Source organism: Staurois parvus, unplaced genomic scaffold, assembly GCF_062004578.1.
Source record: "Staurois parvus isolate SC_StPar_1 unplaced genomic scaffold, SC_StPar_1.0 ptg000019l, whole genome shotgun sequence".
NCBI classification, from domain to species: Eukaryota; Metazoa; Chordata; class Amphibia; order Anura; family Ranidae; genus Staurois; species Staurois parvus.
Window position 1 is genome coordinate 4,377,410 of NW_028317815.1, and position 27,465 is coordinate 4,404,874.

The 27,465-nt window shown below is 40.1% G+C and overlaps 1 protein-coding gene across 2 annotated transcripts in view; it reads left to right on the forward strand.

Moving 5' to 3' along the window:
• The window catches only part of LOC149472863 (transcriptional regulator QRICH1-like), a 68,857-nt gene that overhangs the window by 24,299 nt on the left and 17,093 nt on the right, over window positions 1-27,465 (forward strand). For both annotated transcript variants that reach the window (XM_089684632.1, XM_089684635.1), the window contains exons 3-7: window positions 1,095-2,113; window positions 16,664-16,832; window positions 23,702-23,856; window positions 25,290-25,404; window positions 25,480-25,588. In XM_089684632.1, the coding sequence (XP_089540758.1) occupies window positions 1,103-2,113; window positions 16,664-16,832; window positions 23,702-23,856; window positions 25,290-25,404; window positions 25,480-25,588 (1,559 nt within the window). In that variant the 5' untranslated portion in view covers window positions 1,095-1,102. The remainder of the gene's footprint in view (window positions 1-1,094; window positions 2,114-16,663; window positions 16,833-23,701; window positions 23,857-25,289; window positions 25,405-25,479; window positions 25,589-27,465) is intronic.

The following is a 27,465-nucleotide window of genomic DNA, read 5'->3' on the forward strand; positions in this document are numbered from 1 at the left end:
TTTACTGGAAATGTTTAATAGCAAAACGTAAAAAATATTGTTTTTTTCTCAAAATTGTTGGTCTTTTTTTTTTTTTTTTACAGCGCAAAAAATAATAATCGCACAGGTGATCAAATACCACCGAAAGAAAGCTCAATTCGTGGGGAGAAAAAAAGGACATAAATTTCATTTGGGTGTAGCGTTGCATGACCACGCAATTGTCCGTTAAAATAATGCAGCGCTGTAACGCAAAAAATGGCCTGGTCAGGAACGGGGGTAAATCCTCAGGGCAGCAAGTGGTTAATTTACCACAGATTGACTCCAATCAAGGTGTAGAAACATCTTGGCAATGATCACGAGAAATGGGAGGCACTTGAGCTAAATATCAAGTGTTGTTGCAAAGGGTCTGAATACTTATGCCAATGTAATATTTCAGTTTTTTCTTTTTCATACATTTACAAACATTTCTAAAATTCTGTTTTCACTTTGTCACTATGGGGTACTGAGTGTACATTAATAATAAAAAAAAAACTTAAACAACTGTAGTATCAGACTGCGACATAACAAAACTGAAAAAAGTGAAGGGGATCTGAATACTTTATTTTTAATTTATTTCCGGTACTTATATAGCGCCATCAATTTACGCAGCGCTTTACACATATATATTGTACATTCACATCAGTCCCTAACCCACAAGGGGCATACAATCTAAGGTTCATATACAGGGGCCAATTTAGACAGGATCCAATTAACCTACCAGCATGTCTTTGGAGTGTGGGAGGAAACCGGAGTACCCGGAGGAAAGCCACGCAGGCACAGGGAGAACATGCAAACTCCAGGCAGGAGGTGCTGTGGCTGGGATTTGAACCAACGACCCTAGTACTGCCAGGCGAAAGTGCTAACCATTTAGCCACTGTGCTGCCCATAAATACTTTATGAATGATATTGAGATAGGTGTGTGTGTGTATGTATGTGTGTGTTTTTTTTTTTTTTTTTTATTTTTTTATTAAGAATAGGGTCTTTTTGCCTTTTATGTTTTTTAATACATTGTTTTGCTTTGTGTGAAAATTAATTTCTCAATGTTCTCTGTATGCTTATATATATTTTTCTAATAGCCGGAACGATGAACCATTCTTTAGAAAACTCCATTCCATATGAAGATTACTTGAGAATGAAAGCACAGACCATACCCCCACACCGCATGAAGGAATTCTTAGATTCACTCAGTGGAAAGGGAACTGAGGAAATGCAGCAGTTTGTACACTCTCCGATTTCTGTCTATCAACAAAGGAACCATTTCTTTTACATGGACAGTGCAGATGTGGCAGGGTCTTTGTTGGAGCTTGCTAGGCCCATTGCATCTCCTTTACAACACTCCACAGTAAGTCCTGGAGTTCCTCTTGAACAGCATCACATCCCAATGCACCATGTACAGTTGCGACAGAGCCACAATGTTGATGTTCAGCAAGGCCAGACAAATAAGACTTTGCAGCAGCAGGTTGATGTACAGCCTGTTTCTGATGGACAAAATGCTAGCATTGTTGGTACATCAACCTCACAGGATAGGAGGTCATGTTCATCAGGATTATCTCAACCAGTAAAAAAAAGAAAATTTGATTTGCCAATTGAAGATGGCTACACTGTTAATCACACATCGATACAAAATGCTCCTGCTGCAGTCCTTGCTTTGCCTGTGCAGAGCCAGCAACCAGCCTACATTCCTCTTCGCCAAGAGCTGCTAACTGTAGATAGTAGTCAGTTGTATGGACTAGTACCTGCGAGTTCGTCGACTGCTGGACAATTACCTAATGTCGAGTCTTGGGCCATATTTTCTGCCCATGCTACTTGCCCTGAGTCTCAAACTCTAATAAATAATTCTGTACCTCAGGATAACTGTGGATTAGTACAGATGGGAGAAATTCCAATGAATCCAAGCAGCATTAAATTAGAAGAAAGCAAAGAGACCTTTGACGCAAAAAAGAACATCTCTGATAAAACGACACACAATGCTGGCACATCTGGGTTTCCTATGTCAATACTAAACATGAATGGGAATATTCAAATTCCATTACCCTTACAAACAGGGGGACGAGTATATCAGTCTTCAAAATACTGGGATCAGCAGCAAGTGCAGGTTGGTAAACATAATATGGATGATGAAATAAATAATCCTGTGTTTATTTGGCTTGAACTAAATCTTGTTATAGCATAATTATTTTGTAGTTTAAAAAGAAAATATATTTTTTAAATTGCGTACTCCATTATTTTCTATATTGCAGCCACACTCACACATTGGACAGAAAATGCTTTTCACGGAGCACATCCTGTTAATTCACAAAAGAAAAGATAGTAAACATGGTTACGAAGTCAGTATTTCTAAATGATCACTCTGCTGTCCATTCATGACATTCTCTTTTTAATGTATTATCTTTTTCTTAAATACGAAACTGATTTTAAGAAATACATTAATACTTAAAGCGGAGTACCACTCACCCTGTCAAAAAATAAAAGTCAGCAGCCATACAAACTGTAGGTGTTGACTTTTAAAAAACCATGGTGTGTGTCCCGCAGCCCGTTTCACCGGCCGTCCTGTATTCCAGGAGGCCAGCATCTTCACTGTGGGCACCCGGCTGTGATAGCTTGCGGCTTCACAGCTGGGTACCCACTGCCTAGGCGATTGGACCGGAAGTGGGAGCAGATACCTATCAAATTCCCCCCCCGCCCCCCAAAGGTGCCAATCATTAATGGGGAGCGGGGGAGCAGTCCTTAAAGTGGAGCTCTGCTTTAACAATCAAACATTTTTTTAACATTTTTCCAACATCATCAAGTACATAGACGTGTCCTTTTTTTTTTTTTTTGTTTTGTTTTTTTTTTTTGTTTTGTTTCAACTCCTGAAACGTGCATATTTCCCTGTTACTAATTATGTCCTTTAATCGTACATTCCTATCTTTAATCCAAATTCCTACTAAAGTAGTTTTAGCCAGCAAAAAAAAATGTGTTCCTTCCAGTGGTATTAATGGTGAATTAAATCCCCATCCATTTTCTTTGTGAACTAAATCCCATACCTTAAGTACATTTTTTGTTAACGTGCTAGTGTTTTCCGACAACAATTAGTATTGTTGTGGAACCCAAATAATTTTATGAAATTGTTCTATGCTTAACATTTGTTCAATCTCCACCCAACTTTTCCTTCAAGCATTATATACTCTATCCATTATTTGTGATAATACTGCAAAATAATATCTCTTAAAGTCCGGCACATTTAAACCCCCACTTATTTTGTCTTTAAATAACATCTTATATTTCACCCTTGGTTTTTTAATTTGCCCATATATATCTTATTATCATTATTTTTAAGACCCTAAAATACATTTGCTGCAGATATATTGGTAACATTTGGAATTTATACAGGATCTTAGACACCATCACCATCTTCACCATATTTATTCATCCTATCCAAGAAAGTGATCTTTTTGAAATCTTCCTCAGCTTGTCCTTAACCTCATTTAATAATGGTATATAGTTTGTCTGGTATATATTTCTAAGTGACGGAGTCCACTTTACTCCCAAATAGTTGATTTCTTTATCCCTCCAGGTAAATGGGAACTTTTCTTGTAGAGACTGTCTCTCTGCTTTCGCTAAATTAATATCCAATATCTCTGATTTGGAGAGGTTGATTTTAAAACTTGATAATTCTCCATAATGTTTTAATATTCTCATGAGATTTGGTAATGTTACTCTGGGGTTCCCTACATAAAACAACATATCTGCATACGCTGCCACTTTATGTTCTGTTTCTCTAATTTTTAACCGCTTTATATCTACACTATGCCATATCGTTGCTAACAAGGGTACTAAGGATAATATAAATAAAAGCGATGAAAGTGGGCATCCTTGTCTTGTTCCATTATACATATCAAAGGAATCTGACAATGAGCCATTAACTTTCACCGCTGCAGAAGGATAGCTATATAGAGCTTTTATCCACTTAATCATTTTTGGCCCCAGTCCTATTACTTCTAGAATACTCATCATAAATTTCCAGTTCACCCTGTCAACACTTTTTCAGCATCTATTGACAGAAGTAAAACCTTCTTACTTTTCTGTAGCACTAGTAGTGACCTCAGACCATTGTCTCTACCTTCTCTTCCCGGTATAAACCCCACTTGATCTATATGAATCCATTCAGGCATTAAATCTTTCATCCTATTGGCGTTAACTTTTGCATACAGTTTTATATCTATGTTCAGTAATGCTATTTGTCTATGGCTGGCACATTGTGATAGATCTATACCTTCTTAAGGAATGATTATGTGTGCCAGCAAAGATTCTTTACTTATTTGCATTCCCTCTCCTAACGCATTCATATACGCACACATTTTTGGGACTAGTTGTTCTTTAAAGCTCCTATAAGTATCATACAGTATATCCATCTGGCCCTGGGCTTTTCCCTGCTTGTGTGTTCCTAAGGGATTCAAATACCTCTTCTTTTGTTATTGGTCTATCTAACATTGCCAGTCTTTATTCTTCTATTTTAGGTGATGCCGCTTTCTCTAGATCTATCCGGACTTTTTTATTTCTAATCTCCTCCAATTCTCTTGAATTCTTTGAGGTTACCGCATAAAGGGAGCTATAATAATTTTGAGATACAGTCGCAATTGATTTAGTTGAATATACTAGTTCTCCTGTTTTATCTCTAATATCTTCTATATAATTATTTTTTTTCCTTACCAACCTTTCCAAATATTTTTCGGATTTATTTCCCCATTGATATCTTTCTTTCAGCACCATATTAAAGGCCCTATTTGTCTGCTGTTCCAATAGACTAATTCTTCTCTCTTTAATATTCTTTTGTTGTATTAGTCTCCATTCTTTTTTTTTTTTATGTACTTGCTCCAATTCATATCCAATTAGGTCCATATATATTTGGACACAGGCACAATTTTAGTTTTTATCATTTAATTTGAAGGTATGTACATTCAAACTGGAGGAAGGGTTTAGGAATTACAGCTCTTAAGAGTAGCCATCTCCCCTTTACTGGCAATGACTGCCTGCAGTCTGGAATCCATGGACATTACCAAAGACTGGGTTTCCTCCTTTCCGATGCTTTGCCAGGCTCTAACTGCAGCTGTCTTCAGTTTTTGTGGGTCTTTCTGTCTTTTAGTTTTGCCTTCAGCAAGTGAAATGCATGCTCAATTGGGTTGAGATCAGGTGATTGACTCGGCCTGAGAGTGTGCACTTTCAGCCCATATCCATTATACAACTATAGCTTGAATATTTTTTTGTAAATACCTGAAAAAAAACTAAAATTGTGCCTATGTCCAAAAATATATGGACCTAACTGTAATTCCTCTATTGTTTTGATCTTTTCCCATCATGTTTTCTCTTAATCCTCCCCTATGGAAATCCGGATACCTCTTATAGGCTTCCCAAATAGTTGCACTTAAAAACCTCTTCCGTTTCATTTATTTCAAAATATTGCTCTATTGCTTTTTGTATCCTTACTTCCGTCATCTGATTTTGTATAAGTGTTTTGTTTAATTTCCATGCATACATTTTTTATATATTCCTCCCCACTTTCAATTTCATTTTAACTGGTGCATGATCTGATAATAATGTAACCTCGATGTTGGATTTAATCAATGATTCCAATAGTCTGTGTTCTATGATTATACAATCCAATCTAGAATATGTTGCATGTACTGAGGAATAGAACGTATAATCATTTGCCCCAAAATGTTTTATTCTCCATGCATCTACCAATTGATATTGGTAGAATTTCTTTTTTATTTGTCTTAAATGTCTTCTTCCATCCCTCTTTCATGCGATGATGTATCCAACTTAGAATCCATACAGAAGTTAGGATCCCCTGCTACGATCAATTTACCTTTCTTAAAATCCATCAATTTCCTTAACTTATCTTCTAAAAACTTGATTGGGTTCTTATTTGGGCTGCAAATATTTGCGAGTGTATAATTTCCCCCTCCAAAGCAAAAATTGCCCATCAGGGTCCACCATTCTGTTTTCTATAGTGAATCTCACGTTTTTTTGCCATTCGAATAGCTATCCCCTTAGCTCGTTTTATTGGGGAGTCGGCATAATACAAACCGGGTAGTATTTAGATTGTAACCTAATTCTTGTTTCATGAGATAGATGTGTCTATTTTTGTCTCTTGTAGGAACACTACGTCCATAGAACGTTTATGTTTTTCTCTTCGGATCTAATGCCTTTTTACTGGGGAGTTTAATCCTTTTACATTGTAAGCTAAAAAATTAGCTACCTTCCCATCCTCCATCCCTTTTTTAATTCCTACTCCTTTTCTTCAAATCCACCTAGGTGTAGATCTTAATATGACACGTCCAAGCCAGCAAAAAACTACTAGACAAATTCTTCTACGTTCTCCCACCCCCCATCCTCTCCCCCCTCCCCACCCCCAGGAAACCTATGGCTCGCCTATAGCCTGGGGATCTGTTGTGGGATAATACCTAGCCTTGATCCCTCTAGTTGGGGGTAAGGCTCTGTCTATGTACGCCTCCCTTTCACCTTTTAAAGTTTGTGTCCGGGAATGTGTTGGCCTCCATTTATCCCTCCTATGCTGTACCTTTCACACCTCAACCTCCTTCCATCCTGTGATTCTATCTTTCCATCCATGCTGGAAAACCCCAGCTATATCGAACATGTGTTTTTTTTAATTGAGCCTATGCTGGTTTTAGGTGTCTTTGCCCCTCCTCCTTTCAACGATCTACCCTTCATAGTTATTTTCTCTCTTCCCCTCCTCCTCTTCATCTTTTTTGCAACTAAGTAAGTTTTTAATCCTCTTTTGATTACACGGCTACGTAGATATATTTGCAGCAATGAATGGATGAATGAGCATGGGCATACCGAGCTTCTGCCTATGGTATCAGGGACCCTGTGGTTTTTGCACCTCGTTTTCCTTCCCGAGGGCTTAATATATGTTACTTGTCAGATATCCACACTCCTTCATAGTTTCTTCCGATCCTCGAGCCCTATCCCCTTAGGGATTTCTATTTTTAATCTGCTAAATGCCCCTTATGTCACTTCCCACACTAAACTTCTAAGCATTGCTTCCACCAGCCACTTCTTGATAACAATTTTTTCAAAGCTTAGAAAGTTACTTTTAGTTTATATAATTATTTATTTGTGGGCACTCCCCTTTCTCCACCATATAATTGTTCAGCCTTTCTTCAGCCCACACAACTTCAAAGTGACTGTATGCAGTGCCGCTTTGATTTTAGGGTGAGCAGGGGCATTAACCATCCGCCTCTCCTCCCTCCTCTCTCCGCTCCACCGCTTCCCTCTCAAGAGTCTGCCTGCCAGCTCTCACAGGACCTTCCGCAGTGTCTTATGTCGAGAGGTTTGGATCCTCCACAGAGCTCCTTCCACAATCTGTCCCCTCACTCGCAGTGCACACAGCGGCCCCCGATTCCAGCTCCGTCCCAGCACCGTCCCTCTCTCTCTACTGCGGCCACCCGACTCTTGGCTGCCTCCTCTGTTGGCTAGATAGCCAGGCAAAGACACCCCTGCCTCCACACCGGGCTCTGCCCCGCTCCACCGAGCGGTTTCCACTCTCCACTCACTCATCTCCAGCTGAGTACGGAGGCGCCAGCAGGAACGGATCTCTTCAGCACAAATACCCAGCTCAGGTGGCACCAATCATGAGGATTCTCTCTGCTCCACTCTCTCTAGCATGTTCTGGCGGTAACTGGAGCTCCTAGCACACACCACCAGCCGGCGCCATATTCAGGCCCCTCCCCCGTTTGACCTTCATTCATGATATTCTGATAGAAGTTCATGGTTGGTGGAGAGACCATGAGCTTTGTAGCATGTGGGAAATACAGCCAACATAAGGCATAGTGACCTGCCAAGCTGGAAATGGTTGTGTGCCACCTTATGTCGTAGACAAAAAAAAGGGTTAAACACAGCTGTTGTTATAAGCTGTCTTACACAGCCAAGTCTCGGGTGGAATAAGGTCATAGCATTCCAGGTGATACGTATCCAGAATATATTGAGCCTTATCAAAGGAAACCACAATGGGGGAAAAAAAGGCTTTTGAGACAGAAAAATTATACAGTGTCTTACAAAGTATTCACCCTCTCTGTTTACCTGTTTTGTTGCATTAAAACCCAGAATTCAAATTGATTTTTCTGGGGCTTTGTAACATGTGATGTACAGAACATTACTACCACTTTGAAGGTGCAAAATAGTTTAGTTTGACATAAACAAGAACCATCAGATTTTTTTTTTAATATGATCACTGACTGCGGCTATAGCTGCACCAAGAGATCATTGTGTTCCGCCGGCAGAACACAATAGCGCTGTAGGAGGGATTCCCCCATTAACACGGACTATGTTGATGGGGAATCAAGCAATTTTCCTTCCACGGATGGATCTGTAACATGTTACACCCTGATATATGGGTGTAACATATTACAAAAGCTGAACTTATCCTTTAAGCAACATGAAGAGCAAAGAACTCTCCAAATGGGTCAGAGGCAAGGTTGACAAACATTTACAAAAAAATGAATCCTCTATTGAATCCTCTAGTTACAATATACCATTGAGCTGCTCCAGATTCTGTTTCCTCCATTCTTAGTAAATTCCCTTCAATGCATATATTCCATTGAATACAAGAATGAAACCTCTTTTTCTGTTTAGGTCAGGTTTTATGCTGCCTGTTCTGGTATTTAGGGAGTAATCTTTTAAGTGTGTTTAACCTCATTTTACGATTACGTTTAACTTCAGAGGTTCTCCTGATGTATATGTATGACAAGTTGATAACCAGTGAGAAAGTGACACTAGTGCTCAGGGCTCACACATGTAGTGTAAACTTCATGGATTCATACTTTGCTTTGGTGATTGCAAGTGGTGTTCCTTTCAGATATGGCTACTATACAGTGGCTGCATGCTTTGGGTATTGTAGTGCACTACAGGATAGCTGATTTTAGTATTTATGTAGCTAGAAAATTAATTGCAGTGACCAGTGTTGTGGAATTGTTGCTCCAAGTTATTTGAAGGTCAATCACTAACAGACTTGACTGACTTTTTATTCGAATTTTGAATTTGCGCCAGAATTGTCTGCTTTGGTGACTGCTTCTGTTATCCAATTCAGCTGCCAGTGGCCAATGTACACCAGCAACTTGTAGCTAATTGGAAAAGCATTTGTAGTCAACAGAGAAAACAAGCTGATATATTTGTGACTGCCACAAATCTGTGCTGCAGAATTGCTGATGTGAAATGGCCCTTAGACAATATATTGAGTATCTGTACAGCTGTAGCTGCCTACACAATTGAAATGCATGAATTGTGCATCAGGATGATTTGTTCTTGAATATGAATTTTGGGTCCTGGATTGTAGGTATGTATTCCCTCTTTTTTTTGGGCAGGTGCTCACCGGCACCTGCAGATCGTCAGGGAGGAAGAACAGAGCTGTATCTATGTTTACATAGATACAGTTCTGTTGTGACAGGGATTAGTCACGAATTATGTATCTCTGTAGAGCTGAGAACAGGATCCATCACTTCCCATAGTAAAAGCACCCCCTATTATACACCAAGCACATAGCTGGGAACACACTTAACCCTTTGATCACCCTAGATGTTAACCCCTTCCCAACCAGTGTCACTAGTACAGCAATTAGTATATATTTTTAGCACTGATCACTGTATTCGTGTCACTGTTTCCCACAAAGTGTCAGTGTAAAATTGTCCACCAGAATATTGCAGTCCTGCTATAAGTCACTGATCACCGCCATTACTATTATAAAAAATAAAAATTCCAGTAATGTAACAGTTTGTACACCCTATATAACGTTTGTGCAAAATAATCAATATACAATTATTGGTATGTATTTTTTTTACCAAAATATGTAGCAGAATACATATTGGACTAAATTCACAATGAAATTTTGATTTTTTAAAATTTTTTCATTGGATATGTTTTATAGCAGAAAAAAAAAAAAAAAAAAAAAAAAAAATATATAAAAAATATATATATATATATTTATTTTTTATTTTTTCTTTTTTTCAAAATTGTTAGACTTTTTTTATTTATAGAGCAAAAAGTAAAAGCTATTCAGTTCAAATATTACCAAAAGAAACCTCTATTTGTGGGGGGAAAAAGGACACAAATTTCATTTTTCAATTGTCAGGTAAAGTAAGTGCTGTATCGCAATAAATGGCCTGATCAGGAAGGGGGGTAAATCCTTTTGGATGGCAAGTGGTTAAAATGGTTGAAAACTGTTACATATGCCCACTGAAATGACAAGCCTAAGATGATACATGGAGATGAAAAAAATCCTCCTACATATGCTGTATTTGTTTATCTGCAGCCATCTGACCTCCTACAGCTTTCAACAACAGACAGAATTTACATAGAATCTGTCAGCATCTCTCAGCAGCACAAAGTAGGGGGCGGGATCTAAATTCACACACTGCACAGCTGAGGGAGAAGAACTCTGAGCCTGATTGGAGGGAAGGGACACACAGCCCAGCTGTGGCTGACAATCACAGGCTGTGTGCTAGAGCTCTCCTCCCCACCACCTTTTTTTTCTCTTGGCTTCCTGGAAAGCTGTTAGAAGTGACTTATGCAGGTAACAGGAGAACTGGGCAGCAAAGAGAAATCACACTCAGATTTTTATATAGAAACAAGCACGCAGTATAGAAGGATGTGCTTTGTTTAGAGTTCAGTTATCCGGTTTACAAGCACTTTAACCACTTTACTACCGCGGTATAGCCAAATGACGGCTATAGCGCGGTAGTGCAGTTCTGGGAGGGTGTCATGACATTGTTCCAGAATGCTCCCCCTGCGCTGTCTGTGATCGCTGTGTTCTTTTGAACACAGCTGATCACATGACATGGTAAAAGGCTAATCACAGCTGCCTTTTGCTATTTGATCAGTTGTGTCCAATCACAGCTGACCACTATGTAAATACACTTGCCGGTTATCGGCAGTACTTTCCTCATGCTGTCAGTGAGGAAAGTACTGCTGGTAACTGTCAAAGCAGACATCTGCACTGATAATCGGGCACTGATTATCAGTGCAGCCCCAAGAGTGCCCAACAGTGCTGCCAATCTGTGCCAGTCAATGCCGCCACTCAGTGCTACCTATCAGTGCCCATCATTGCCGCCTATCAGTGCCCCATCATCGCCCACCAGTGCCACCTTATCAGTGCTGCCTATCAGTGTAGCCTCATCAATAAAAATTTTATAATACAAAGAATAAAAATTTTTCCCAAAAAACATTTCGTTCTTTTTTCGTTTATATTGCAAAAATAAAACATCCAGTGGTGATTAAATACCACCAAAAGAAAACTATATTTGTGTGAAAAATTATAAAAATGTCATATGGGTACAGTGTTGCATGACCGTGCAATTGTCATTCAAAGTGCAACAGTGCTGAAAATTGGCCTGGGCAGGTGGTAAAAGTGCCCGGTAGACAAGGGGTTAAAGCAGCAAACTGTTCTGGGAGGACCACTGGTAGTTACATGTGTGCGACTTTGGGAGAATGGCAAGAAATCTCTGCTGATAGCTGGACTTTGTAGTGCCTTTCTGAAATGGACTTTATTGTAATGATATAAGCACATTTCTGTAATTTTACGGAGACTGTGTAAACCTCTGACAAGGAGCGGCTGTTAGACTTTTGCTGCATGCAAGCCTTTTATGTTAAAGCATCTTATTTCAACTGTGATCTCGCTGATGACCAATCATTACAGCTAGTGCTAGGACAGGTGTGGTGGAACAGACTGAAAAGAGAAGTTCTTTTGTTCCCCCCCCAGTTATACTTACCTAGGTGGAAGCAGTTTTGGTCCATTGCTGTATCTGTCCCCCGGCAGCTCTTAGTATGAGAACTGCTGATCGATGAGTTTTCACAGCCGTTCTGAGCAGAGGGTGGTGACTGTCACCGCTGTCTACTCCCCACCCCCACCCTGCACTCACTGGAGCTCTAGGCTGTGGAAGGGGAGGGAATGGCTGGCTCAGGCTCTCAGCGGATCACAGATGCCGCTTCAGACTCTGGGGTGGATACCGCCTTTAAGTCGAGATCTTTCCCCAGCCTGGACCTCTGTTAGCCTGCTGTCAGCTGCAAACGGTCACAGGAGTGCAGAACGAACTCCACAGGAGAATTACAGCCAGAAGAGCTTTGTCTGTACTTCTTTAAAAGTAGAAAAAAACTACTTGTCCAGGGACTAAATAGGTGTCCCAATCTACTTGTCCCTCATGACAATCTACTTGTCCTGATGAAAAAAAAAATTGTAACCAAAACCGTATTTTAATCTGAGGTGCTTTATTGAATGTCTGGGGCTTTTAAAAACGAAAGGGGCTTTTTGGTGACTTAAACAATTCATATTTTTAACATTGCGCTGTTTATTTCCTCCTCCCCTCCCTGCCTGTCTCCAGCACCGCACCCGGGGACTTGCAGGGAGGAGAGAGACCTCACAGTGTAATGAGCACTGATTGGCTGCTCCTCCTTTCCGTATTGCCATGCTTTGTTTTATGATTGTGCCATTCTGTTAAGACCTACAGTTGAACATGATTCTCTCATAAGAAGTTAAAGAAACGTGTTTTGCCTGCTGTTAAAATGGTACTGTTTATTTCTAATTCTCCAAGGGTATGCAAACTTTTGAGCATTACTATACCTCTCCAGAAAAATATGGAGGCATAACAAAGGAACAGAAAAGTCAAAATAATTGCCATGATATAAGCCATTGCAGCATAAAGACTTTGATGCAGTACAACCATTGTCTCAGTCGTGAGGCAGTGGTTGTTGCTGGCAACAATACAACTACAAGAGCAAGTCATGTGTTACAAAAGCTGACACCAATGACGTGGAGTCATTTCTGACAACATTTGAGAGGACGGCAAAACGAGGCCCCAAGACCAATGAGCTGGCCTCATTACTGAAGATGCTACGGTTTATGACTGTCTGAAAATGAAGATTCTAACCTCTCCCAGGGGGTGGACGATGATTGTCTGAACACAGTGGATGCACTGATGGAGCTAAAAATCAGACCAGTCACCTCAGATGCCAATGGACAAAGTGGCTGCAACTCAAGACCTTGGCAGAATCCCAAATGTTAGAGAGGTTGATGATGAACGGGTATCTTCGGTCTCTGCTGAGCAACCTGCAGTGGTGAGTGTGACTCAACATCTTCAGACTGACTGGTGGTAATGGTCGTAAGATGCACAGCGAGGGAGGAACTGCTCACCCCACCAGACAGAAGGCAGCGCTCCTACACACCAGGGAATAGTTTTAGTTCTTTGTGAAAAATTGTCACAGAACCCTTCAATCAGCCTAAAAGAATCAGTTGCTGTTTCTTCACTGGGGCAACCTAGAGTCTTCATACTCCAAAAGGGGAGCCCCAAACAATCGTGGAGGTGTAATAATGGCATATTGTGGCATAGTGCTCGTGGCAAGAGAAGCCAGTGCAGGGTGGGCCTTTTCTTAGGCTTTCAGTCTTTGCCCAAGAAGTGTGTACTGCCCACCTCTGCCCCTCTTCCTTATGGGGGGAATCTTTTAATGCACTGTGGTTATCAGCTAGGTTATAGTCACCACTCGACTGGACTTGGGGAGTATATTAACACTGGTACAGGATACTCGGGTTGGTGAGCTGAAACCCATGATCAAAATGCTTCAGGTTATCTGCTTCCATACAAGATCCTACCCACTGGTGTCTGTTTATTATACACCATCTATGGAAGTGTTAAACAATGAGGTTGGACCGGTAAGAAATCTGGTGCACCCAGTAATAGAATAGTGAGACTTGACTTTCTAAACTTTTGGGAACTGTATGGGAGAAAGGATGCAACCAGATAGATAAATCCAACCTACAGCCCTCAGAGGATGTAGTTCTAGATATTCCAAAATATGATGATTTGTGCAATGAAGTAATGAGTATGATGCTGATTCTGCTTACCTGGCTCAAAATGAGAAGGTTGCCAGTCCTGGGGAGCAGAGTCCTAAGATAGAGCTGCTCTCTGAAAGGGGGAAGATTTTCCTGTTACAGATCAGGCTAGGAGAGGATGCTGAGGAGATGACCTCTAGTTCTGCACTCCCCAATCAGGAAGGCTTCGATACAGGACCCTACTCTGGCCTGGGATTGAAAATGGATAGTGGTTGTAAAGGGGGAGTTCCCAAAGAGACAAGGACAAACAAAAGATTAACTAATTTTGAGACCAACAGTGACCTTCTCTGTAGAGTTACCAAAGTTGTTTGGGAAGACCTTGTTGAGCAAGTATTGGTATCCCAGCCATATAGACAGAAGGTCCTTCTTCTGGCCCATAAATGATGTTTTGAGGGGACACCTGGGAACTGAAAAAAATGAGGCGTGTATTGCCTTCCACTTACCAAGGTTGAGAGATAAATTAAAGAAATTCTGTACATATTGCCCCACATGCTGGTGAACTCTGTGTGTTGCACTTTTGTGGCCTTTTGGTACCCCTGCCTATAATTGGGCCTCCATTTGAACAGATATTGATGCATTTGGTAGGCCCCCTGGTAAAATCCACCCAAGGTCACCAATACATATTGTCACGCAATACTTTTACGATAAACCTCTGTAGAGTACTTTGTTCAAAATGATTGCCAGAAAACTATTCCATAGTGTTTTATCTAGAACAGGTTTTTCCAAGTAAATTGTTATTGACCAGTGCACTCTGTTCATGTTGCGGTTTATGGTAGATGTGTGAAAGCTGCTACAGGTTAAGCAGCTGCACACATCTGCCTAACGTCTGCTGACAGATATGGCCTAGTTGAATACTTCAATAGACCTTAAATACTTTGTTTAAGTGAGTGGTGCAAAAATATGGGAACACTGGGACCTGATTACCCTATGTGAGGTGCCTCCAGACTTCCAACAAGGTTTTCACCCCTTGAGCTGGTATATGGATGTAGACCACAGGGGTTGCTTGGCCTGGTGAAGGAAGAATGGGTGAATGAGTCCACCATTCAAACCAGTGTTCTAGAATATGCCTCCCAGATGTAAGAGCAGATTGCAGATGTGATGCCACTGGTTATGGAATTTCTGCAAAGTGCCCAGGAGCTTCAAGGCTGAGTTTATAATAGGGTGGCTAAAATAAGGCACCTCCTGGTGCAGGGTTGATTGGCAGTACTGATCCCCATCGTGAAAAATCAAGTTTTTGGCCTGGGCCGTTTGAGATTGTGGCTAGGGTGCGGAAAGCGAATTATAGGGTTCACCAACCAGGCAAGAGGAAGCCTTATAAGGTCTTCCACATACATTTGTTGAAGCACTGGAAAGACCGGGACCAGTAACTGCTTAATGAGGTAATACATCACACTTTGGACATTACAAAGCGATATTGACAGATACCCTTAACTAAGTCCGTCTGGGACTAAATGGCTCTCTCCACCACAGAGGGCACTTTTAGTACAAGAAAAAGTATTTTATCTTTCAGACTGCTCCTGCCATGTTCCAGCAGATGAGTCAGACTGGTGACCTTGTCTTGTAGTACCGAGATCCTGGGTTTAGCTTCCTCCAGGAATGCTGTCTGCATGTGTTAAAGCCTTATACATTTCATTATGTTTAGACAGTATCCAATTTCTGTAGATATTATTTACTTCTACACTATGTTCTGTGTATGATATTGCTATACTGTATTTGGGGTTTTACCTGTATGCATGAGTTTATGAAAGTATGGGCATATACCCACATACAGATGTGTACAGCTATTCATGTCTATTGGGCACCTGTACACAGCACCCATGGCTCCTAGGTGGGAAACTTCACATGGACTTTACGTTGTATGGCCCCAGGTGGTCGTGCACATAGTATGGTTGAATAAAGACACCAGTCCATCCAGTTCAACCTGTGTGGGTGTATGTGTTCATGTTAAAAATCCTATCCCATATCTCTGTATATTGTGCTTGCCAAGATGCCCATCTAAGAGTTTTTGAAACTATCAATACTTCCCACTAACACTACTGATTGTGAAGTGCGTTCCACAAACTTACCGCCCTGACAATGAAAAACCCCCTATGAAGTTTAAAGTGTTACCAAACCCAAAACAGTAAAATCAGTCTGTATATGCAGTAAAGCATGCTTGTTATACTCATGGTGGAACCTAAGGGGTTAATACTCTGCATTGTTTAAAAATGCTGTTTGATCTTGACTTCTCTTATTCTCCCCTTCTTCCAGTGTCTCCCTCTTGTCTTCTGATCAGACATATCATGTGGAGACACTGCATATGCTCAGTTTAGTGTGCAGGGATGTTCGATTCCTATTGCCCGATGCCCAGGACATGCAGTGTCGGGCAGGTAGTTTTTTTTCTACCTTTTAGCCCTGCTGCAGGCAAGCAGCGGGGTCAGCGGTCAGGTGGAAGCATTCGGGCGGCAGTGCTGCCACCCAATTGCTTCCACACAGTACCAGTCTCTTCCCCCCCATGAGGTCTCCTGAGTTCCACTTGAGCAACCCACTGTGATGCTGTGTGAAGACATAAATGAAGTGTCACTTGTGCACATCAGATAAAGTTAAATAAAAAGAAGAGAAACTTTATGATGCGCAGTTTTCCTCAAGGGGGAAATCTATTTGAATTTATAAACTGCCTTAAGAATTTGTATTCCTTAAGAATTTGCATTTCCTATATGAATGTTTTTTCCTTTGAATTACAAATACTAAAATGTGTTTCCTTTTTTTTTTTTTTTACCCCCATAGCCTCAAGGACTGCAGTGTTCCACATCTGAGCCACACCTCCGATTACAAAGTAATGCTGATTTTCCTTGTACCCTTAAACCAGAAGAAGGAGGTTTACTTTGGAAGACTTGGGCACAGATCAAAAATGCAGAAACGTTGAAAGAAGCTGAAAACAAATTGTGGTTTGGAAGTATGCTTTTTGCTTGTAAAATATACTATTTGTCTAAAAACATAAAAAGGATCCTGCTTTTCATTCCAGAAGACACATCAGGCTATGAAATGTTTGTGATATACAGAATATTCACATCTTTAGTAAAGGTGTGATTTTCAACCTAGCCTTTGATCATAGAAATACCCAGTGAGGGTCATGTTGTTAAAATAAAAGAATGAAAAATTGCCCCTGGGCTTGGTTTAATAGAGTGGGTATTTATAGTGAACATAACCTGGTGTGAATTTTACTCCTGTAGCAAATCAAGTTCTATGTATGCATACCCTTGATGGAAATTTACATATTTAACAGGTTCCTGCCTGGCCTATAGCCAGATGGTGGCCTGCAAAACCCCTCGTCCCTCCGGGTGGACACCATGTGGTGTCCTTTCGGGCATGCGCAGTTTGCATACCCGCGGAGCCGCACAGCCTGTCACTGGCCGTGTATCTCGGACACGGCCAATGACAGATCTGAGTACCGGCCCTGTTTCGGTACCATGTGACCTGCTGTCACCAATCACAGCAGGTCACATGACAGTTGTATACATTGGATGGCTTCCTTTCATGCCATCCATTGTATACTAGTGTGTCTAGCTGTGAATGGTCACAGCGATCACATGTACAAGCTGGGCCAATCACAGCCCAACTGTGTCATGTGATTAGTCGTGGCCAAATCACAGCTAAGCACAAAAAAACCCCTGAATGAATCTATGTCATTCAGGTAAATACTTGCTTATAGCAAAGTAATTCTTTGCTATAAGCAAATTGTATATAAAAAAAAAAAAAATACTGATCACTTCCCCAAAGTAGTACAATGTTTACTATGGTAACATTGTACTACTTTGGTCATAGTGAAATATGAAAAAAAATCTTGAACAAAAAAGAAAATATTTTTTATAAATTAAAATTAACTAGAAGTCTACAATTTCTGGGGAAATTGTGTGAAATGTTCTTGCCTCCACCAGTAGTCTACAACTGGAGTGGGCAGAGTAACTGGGTGGAGTGGCTTGAGTAACTGTTGTGTGGCTGGAGTAACTGTGAAAAGGTTTTGTCAGCTCCCACTCTAGTTTTGAACATTCCGCCATTCATTCCTATGGGACCAATTTCATCGCAAAAACGCCGATATTTCGTGAACCATTCGGCAAAACGTTCCACAAAGTAATAGCACACCAATCAGGAACAATCCGCACATTTCGGTATATTACTGTGTATGTAGTGTAAAAACTGTGGGAGGGGTTGAGGTGGTAAATGTGGCTATAATAATAAGAATATATGTGAGATAACAGTAAGTGGTTTTGCCATGCAAGAACACTTAATAAAAGAAAAAAAAAAAGGAAAAAAATTATAATTTTTTTTTTCATACTATCGCCAGTCAGTGTCCCTGATCACCGCCATGCCAGTTATATGATGACGCTGTACTGCACTGGTGACAGTATGTAAAGTAATAGTGAAAATAATTTTTTTTTATTTTTTCATTTTCCGAAAAATTGACAAAAAAATTACAACTTCAAAAAACTCGCCATGCCTCTTATGAAGTACGTTGGACTGTCTACTTTGCAAAAAGGGGTAATTTGGGGGATATCTGTACTGTTCTGACATTCTTGGACCTCAAGAAATTAGATTGGCTGTCAGTACTTCAGGATTGATCAATTTTCAGATCTATACCATAGTTTGTGAACTCTATAACTTTCCTACAAACTAAAAAATACATCCTAATTTGGGTTATTTTCACCAAAGACATGTAGCAGAATACATCTCGGCCTAAATTTTTGAAGAACAATTATTTTTTTGCAAACTTTTATAACAGAAACAAAGAAATTTTTTTTTTTTTTTTTTTCAAAATTTTCTTTAATTTTTTGTTAATTTAGCAAAAAATAAAAACTCCAGTGTTGATTAAATACCACCAAAAGAAAGCTCTAGTTGTGTGAAGAAAATTATAAAATTTTAGTTTGGGTACAATGTTGTATGACCGCGCAATTGTCATTCAAAGTGTGAGAGCGCTGAAACCTGAAAAATGGCCTGGGAGGGAAGGGGGTAAAAGTGCCCGGTATGGAAGAGGTTAACATTTATGGAACTTCCTGTGCTACTGTGATCAAATATCACACCTGCAATACTACCTTTGTTTTAAAGCAGAACTTTATCCATAACTGTTCGATAACAATTAATGTTCTTTAACAAAAGAACATACATTCCACATTATTAACTATACTACCAGTATTTGTGTGTGCTGTAAATTGCTTTCAGCATTGCTCCTGTTTTTTTCTTGCTGGAGGCCACCCTTTTGTTGAAGCCAAAAGCAGTCACCTTCTTATTGGAAACTCTCCTCTCTCCTCAGTCTCAAAAGCTGTGTGTCACTTTCTGTAATTAAATGTGTGGATTTTCAGCCTTGATTGTATGTCTTGACTTAAGCAGCCCATAGGTGGTTCATTTTTAATTTACCCAGCAGGTTTGCTGAAAAAACTGTTCCTATTCCCCCATTCACACATTCCATGTGGGTGGGAATCACTCCCGCTGAGCTATTATGTTCTGACAGCAGGGAGACTTCCTGTTGTTAGAATACACTGATTGATACCACTGGCTATAGTCAGCGACTCTGATCGAGCTGCATGTATTCCGCAGGCTGGATGTATAGAAGTTGTTTGGCAAATCAACTTCTGTACAACCACTGTTCCCATACATGGATCATAAATTGTCCGGTCCCTACTGAACTGGACAAATTTCAATCCATGTATGGCTGGCTTTAGCTCGAGAGGATGGTTGACAGAAGCTGTACAGTGCCGAAGTTCACAGGCTGCCCTGAGGGTGAAAGGAGTGAGAATAAGGGAGGTGAGAAAAGTTACTATCCTTACAAGTTTACCTCTTTTGTGTCTCCCTGATGGGAGAGTCTGTCCTGTCACCTCTCCTGCTTTTCTTTTCTTTCTCCCTAATCTGTTCCCTCACACAGTCTGTCATTCCTGTTGCTTTCTTTTCCCTTCAGTAACAGTAAATCTTAAAGCTGTCAGGTGACTGACCTCGATTGGCTCTGATTGTAGGCATAGCACTCAGGATAACTTTAAAGCTCACTAAAACATAGAGTTATGTTGTAAAGTAACTCATGATAGTAAACTGTGCATGCATTATACTTTTTATACTATTTGTACCATCTGTACCTTTTACACACACACACTTTTTTTTTTTTTAAATAAAGCTAATATAACATTTAGTTGTACAGTGGGGCAAAAAAGTATTTAGTCAGCCACCAATTGTGCAAGTTCTCCCACTTAAAAAGATGAGAGAGGCCTGTAATTTGCATCATAGGTAGACCTAAACTATGAGAGACAAAATGAGAAAAAAAAATCCAGACAATCACATTGGCTGATTTGGAAAGAATTTATTTGCAAATTATGGTGGAAAATAAGTATTTGGTCACCTACAAACAAGCAAGATTTCTGGCTCTCACAGACCTGTATCATCTTCTTTAAGAGGCTCCTCTGTCCTGCACTCATTACCTGTATCAATGGCACCTGTTTGAACTTGTTATCAGTATAAAAGACACCTGTCCACAACCTCAGACAGTCACACTCCAAACTCCACTATGGTGAAGACCAAAGAGTTGTCGAAGGACACCAGAAACAAAATTGTAGACCTGCACCAGGCTGGGAAGACTGAATCTGCAATAGGCAAGCAGCTTGGTGTGAACAAATCAACTGTGAGAGCAATAATTAGAAAATGGAAGACATACAAGACCAATGATAATCTCCCTCGATCTGGGGCTCCACGCAAGATCTCACCCCGTGGGGTCAAAATGATCACAAGAACGGTGAGCAAAAATCCCAGGACCACACGGGGGGACCTAGTGAATGACCTGCAGAGAGCTGGGACCAACGTAACAAAGGCTACCATCAGTAACACACTACGCCACCAGGGACTCAGATCCTGCAGTGCCAGACGTGTCCCCCTGCTTAAGCCAGTACATGTCCGGGCCCGTCTGAAGTTTGCTAGAGAGCTTTTGGATGATCCAGAAGAGGATTGGGAAAATGTCATATGGTCAGATGAAACCAAAATAGAACTGTTTCGTAGAAACACAACTCGTCATGTTTGGAGGAGAGAGAATGCTGAGTTGCATCCAAAGAACACCATACCTGCTGTGAAGCATGGGGGTGGCAACATCATGCTTTGGGGCTGTTTCTACGCAAAGGGACCAGGACGACTGATCCATGTACAGGACAGAATGAATGGGGCCATGTATCGTGAGATTTTGAGTGCAAACTTCCTTCCATCAGCAAGGGCATTGAAGATGAAACATGGCTGGGTCTTCCAACATGACAATGATCCCAAACATACCGCCCAGGCAACGAAGGAGTGGCTTCGTAAGAAGCATTTCAAGGTCCTGGAGTGGCCTAGCCAGTCTCCAGATTTCAACCCCATAGAAAACCTTTGGAGGAAGTTGAAAGTCCGTGTTGCCCAGCGACAGCCCCAAAACATCACTGCTCTAGAGGAGATCTGCATGGAGGAATGGGCCAACATACCAGCAACAGTGTGTGCCAACCTTGTGAAGCCTTACAGGAAACGTCTGACCTCTGTCTTTGCCAACAAAGGATATATAACAAAGTATTGAGATGAACTTTTGATATTGCCCAAATACTTATTTTCCACCATAATTTGCAAATAAATTCTTTCCAAATGAGCCAATGTGATTGTCTGGATTTGTTTTCTCATTTTGTCTCTCATAGTTGAGGTCTACCTATGATGCCAATTACAGGCCCCTCTCATCTTTTTAAGTGGGAGAACTTGCACAATTGGTGGCTGACTAAATACTTTTTTGCCCCACTGTATGTACATGAACATCTGCTACCTTGCTTTCTTTGCTTTTAGTTGATATTCATTTTTCATTCCAAACCTTACCATGGTGATGTGGTGGGCTGCTGGAAAATGCAAACATAACATTTTACGGCTGCACACTGGAAGGCACGACTTGTCACTGTGCCATAGTGACACCTCAAAGTTTAAATAAAAGTAAATCATATGATGTGCTAAAAAATGCATCACTGTCCCCTCACCACAGCACACTGCAAGGAAAGGTTGACAACTGCTGGCATGCTACAATAAGAGCATTTAGAGTGTGATTGAGTGTGTGAATGAGCTCTAAAATCTAATTTCCATGTGATGTTTATCTTTAATTTTGATGTGTGAAAGAAAATCCCTGCATAACTGTGCTGTATCAATCCAAGGTGTATATAAAGCTAAATATGTAAATAACAGGGTTTACTGCTGCTCAGATAATGTGTAAACAACATACCTTATATGCAATACAGTAGTGGATGAGAGCTGCACTACCCATTCCTTAATTTTTTATACTCTGTTACACCAACCTCATATGTAAACAAATTCAATGAATAATGAAAATAATTCCAGCAATTATATAATCCTTAATGATCTAATAATGTGATCCAATATGAAGTGCTGTTACAGTCCAATATACAGTGCAAACGCTATAAAAGTGCAAGATCATGTGCCGTAAATCTTAAATGAAAAAAAGTACTAATCTCCGTGCCTAAACGCTCCTCTCAGTGTGCACTACCCCGTCTCTTCTGAGACTGAACTCACCAGAGGATGTTGACCACCTGAGTGTACACTAATGTAGGTCAATAAGCGCTGTGTTTCTAGCCCTGCTGTGTATGGCAGTGTCCCAGGACCGGTGTTCACTGGCTCTCATAACCCATAAAGTAGAAGGAATCAAAAAGAAACATGCCACATAGCGTAACTCTTTATTAAAACCATCTTTAAAAACATAAATGGTTAAACTCTCAATAGACAGTGCCCAACCTGGTACCCTGGAATCATCTGGCAATGACGCCACTCCAATTCTTCGTAGGAAGGCAGAAATGGAGTGTGAACCAGATGTTCCTGCCTCTGTTTCGTCCCTTCCAGAACGTCAGAGCCGGATGTTTGATATACACACCAAAGTCCTTAACTGTTGTGGACTAATCTGAATGGCTCATGTTCCCTTATCTGTCTAAGGCACCTTTCACAAAGGGTAGAATCTGTTTGCTCAGCAGGGGATCTGTCCGCTGATCCACCGCTGAGCAGAGTGGGAGGATGACAGGTCCTTGCTCAGAGTGGACACGAACACAGCCCGCTCTGCTATATGGGCAGTCTGATGTAAACTGACCGGCTGCTCATTTACACCCAACTTCCCTCCAGTCCACACTGACAGAGGGGAACGGATCCCCTTCCGTTTGTTTTGATTGGATTGGATTTAGGCGTGTGTAAATTGGCACAAGCCCATTTGTATCCACTGCTCCATAGAGGAAAATGGATGGTCCGATCGGGTCTGCCTGGAAAAGAGACATGCGGACCCAATCACGTGAAAGGGGCCTAAGAAACCTGTAGTGAGTGAACTGGGTGTATAGTATGTGTCTATAAGGAGCTAAGCTTTCACTCAAATTGCTTATTGCTATATATTCTACTATTTCTTCCATATTCTACTTATTGCTGGTATTCTCATAGATTAGAGTAGAACCACAATTGCAAAAGCGCCTTGAGAGTTGTGTAAGGCTTATACCTTTTATTAGCAGATGTACGCAATATATGAGAAATGAGAAACAGGTCTAAGTAGTATCTGATTGCTGGCTTGCAGGGTTGAGTGCTAATTTTGATCTGTGCACTTTGCCACACATGCCTATCCCACATCCAACTCTCATGGTGAGTATACATTGAGCTGATGTTTAGAAATAACAGTGTTCTTTAAAGCGTCCTGCATTAAACCACAAGTTTTTAGACTTTTTTGTTTTTTTTTCTCCCTAAAATGTAGATATTTGCAAACAATGAAAATGTAATGCTGTCATTTGATATTCCTTTTATGTTTTACAGGAAGAAAACCTCTAGTTTTCAAAGAAGATGTTCTTTCAGTGCCAATTGCAGAACTAAATTTTGGGTTGTGCTTGATAACCAAAGAAGCAAAAAAGCATGATGGTTCTCCATATGATGCAGACATGTTGTTTTATTTACTACTTTGTTTACAAAAGGTAAGAGTGTCTGTTTTAGTAAGTGCCGTAGAGGTAATGTGCCAGGACCACACCGACACTGTATACGGTTTCTTGATATATACAAACCATAACAGAGAGCGGGTGAAGAGGGCCCTGCTTTAAAGAAGACCTATCATAATTTTTAATTTACAGTTCTTTCCCCTATGGTGCAAAGTACATGTAGTTTTTCTAAGCGCTTTCTAAAAATAGTTATGAGGTCTGACCCGCCCCCACTACCCTCCTTTTCATGGCCAATCTAACAACAGTGTTGAAGGAGACAGCTGATTCACAAGTGCAACTTCTCCTGACTGGGACCACTTTTCACAGAAGCAGGAATGCAGAGACTGTTTTGCGTATACCTGTGTTAGTCTTTAAATCGATTTGCTGTGGTCCCATTAGATTCCTAGGTCCAAATTATATATGGAGCCCCAACTTCTACCCAAGTTGACAATAAGTCCTGTAATCATTATTATACAGGATTTATATAGCGCCAACAGTTTGCGCAGCATGTTACAACATTTGGTAAAGGAGGAATCGGAGGGCCCTGCTCTTTAGAGCTTACAATCTAAGAGTCATTAGGTCATTTTACTGCTCAGTTTAATTCAGCAGTAGACTGTGGTATTTGACAGTTGTATAGTAGGGGGTGGAACTTAGTCTTAACTTGGGCAGATGTTGAGACTCCATGTGTAGCCCGGGTTTTAGGATTCCTGAGGGCAGCACAGGGATAATTTTGAAGACTTGGAAGGTACTTGCATATACAAAAAGACACTTCAGAGCACATTTGTTGCATTAGAAATGGTTAGGCCAGATTGACTTTAATTGCTTTAGGGGAGATGTTTGACAGTTAAGAAAGCTTTGCAAATGTCTGTGATGACACACATTGCTCCCTAGGGTCTCCAGCCGATTAAACATTTTTGTTCATGCAAATTTTGACTTTTTCATAAACGTCAATGTATAGCCTCATTTCCATCTTTAAAAGCTCCTCCCTGGCTATTGATGATCTCAGAGTGACTGTCCCACAAATGTTTAGTTGTCCTAGATGTGTGGGCTGTGAATAAAAGCCTGCCTTTGCCTTCCTTGCAAGAGGGAAGATGCCAGTGAGGCAATAATTTCGTGTTTGGCCATGGAGCGGAGGAATGTTTTTGTTCCCTGGTTGTGCGAGGTGAGTTATTTAATCATAAACTTAATAGCTCATATTTAACACCTATCAGGTACTTGCACATACTATAAGGCGTTGCACTTCAGTACTTATTGTTAATTTAGAAATGTTTAGATCAGGTTCACTTTAATGCCTTCAAGAGAGATGTTAGAAGGGAAGGAATGTTTGCAAATGTCCGCTGTACAAATTGCTCCATATGCTAATGTATATAAACTAATGTGAATTAGGCTTTAATGTGTGTGTTAACGTCTTTTGAATTTGTTCTCTTTTCTAGCATATGTTTGATAACAACAGAATTGACAATATCTTTGCTGACCTTTATTATTCAAAATTTTTGGAAAAACTTCATGAAATTCTTAAAGGATGGTGTCCACGTGTAAATCCATTTGGTATGGAAATATAAAAATGACTTGTATTTATTTAAAGCTTGTGTACTTAATCTAATGGAATTATATTTCCTGCAGGTTATATCATTGCAAGCTGCATATCTGAAGAAATGCTGTGGGATTGCAAGCAGTTAGGTGCCCATTCACCTACTACGTTACTTTTCACTCTAATGTATTTCAATACCAAGTAAGTAAATTTACAAAACGTATGGACACGACAGTTGGAATATAGAAAAATAGCTTTTGTATTGTTTTCACTTGTGATCTATAATATTCGTGGGCACAAGGTAATCAATACTTTAAAAGCAATTTGTATTAAAACATGTTTGTCTCCTTTTTTTCCTTAAAACAAATTCAAACAGAAATTTGGTGCAAAGCAGTATTTTTATTTTTTTATTTTTTTTTATCCTAACCAGTGGAACAGCTAAGTTATTAAACAAGAGTCCTCCCTGTCAGGTCCATTAGTAATATAAAATTGAGTTCCATCTCTGCTTATGACTTAAAGGACATACATAGCATTGCTAGTTATTGTAAATTGATACATAATGACTTTCGGAAAAAGATGTGTCCAACTTTCAGCAAAAGAAAAAAATGTTAATGGCTGTACTGTGCTTTTTACTGATAAAACTTGTAACTTTTCCTTTTGCTTTTGTCTTTTAGACTAGAGCAGTAGTTTGACAAGTCAAAACCATATCTAAATCCCAAAACAAAAATGTAATATTGCAGTTTACCAGTACTTAGTTGTGGTGGCTGCAAAGTTTTTTTTTTTTCTTTTTGTCAGGCTTTTATCCATTAATTTTCAGCTGATGATCCTGACAGTAATGTACTTCCTCTCCCTGGTTAGCTACGCTCACTCCTCCACTGTATCTCTACAGAAAGCAATGGTCGTCACCTAGGCCTGGCTTAAAATATATATGTCTTTGTTTATCTCCATTACATGAGGGGTGGGAAAATTAGTAGTTTACAGAGGAAAGCTAATGCTTTCAGTTCACATAATGTTACAAGGATGCTGTATTTCTCACAAGATCCACAGGTATTTTTTTGTACTTGCTAAACATATTTGTAGCCTGAAAAATGAAAGCTAATGTAGCCACCACATCTTGTGATTGGTAAACTGCAATATATTACATTTTTTTTTCTTTGCTTTATATTGACTTTATATTAAATCCATGGCTAAGGAAGATAACGGATGGCTATCCCCCACCTAGCTCAAAAGCCATTATTGTGATGTGGGTTTGTGGCGATTGGTCCCCATAGAGGGCAAAGTGAAAATAAAGGCCATCCAGCAAATAAGTTTAACTGGTGTTATACATCCAACTTACCAGGAGCATGTAGGCCCCCTTTATTAAGCGCAGTTTGGGCCTACATGTCTGCAATGAGTCAGGTGTATGACACCATTTGTTGAGTAAATATCACTGGACAACAAAAATTTTGCTTCTTGAGTACTTTTTGGTCTATCAAATTAATTTTTAGGCAGGTAATCATGAAAATAACCTGTAATTGCTAATCACAACAGAAAAAAACTTGAACTGTTGCTAAAGCACATCCAGTACACCAAGTAAAATTGGAATATCTGTGGAGATTCAAAAGTAGTGGCTGTGCTGCTTGGAGTGCAGCTCGAATATACCAAGTACTGTTGTTATTTATGCAAATTGACAGCCTTGCAAGAGAGATGCCTTACATGTAAAAGAAATAGGCACTCCAGGAATTGGTTCCAACACAGCAAAGTGTGGCACTTGAAACACTTGTTGACCAAACAAAGATTTTTACCTTTGCTTCACATAAAATTTCGGACTATAAACACATTTTGTGAAAGCAATAAACGTGGAAGGTGTTGTGCCCTTATGAGGCAGATATTTGCAAGAATAAATGATGCCAAGATTAAGGAAAGCATTTTTGTTGGTTCTCAGATCAGATGTGTCACCAATGACAAGTGATTTGAAGATCTGTTAGTGGGGCCAGATAAGATTTCCTGGAAAGCATTCAAGGATGTTGTAGATCATTTTCTTGGCAACTACATACTACCAAATTACATTCAGGCAGTTGACACACTTCTTACAGCAT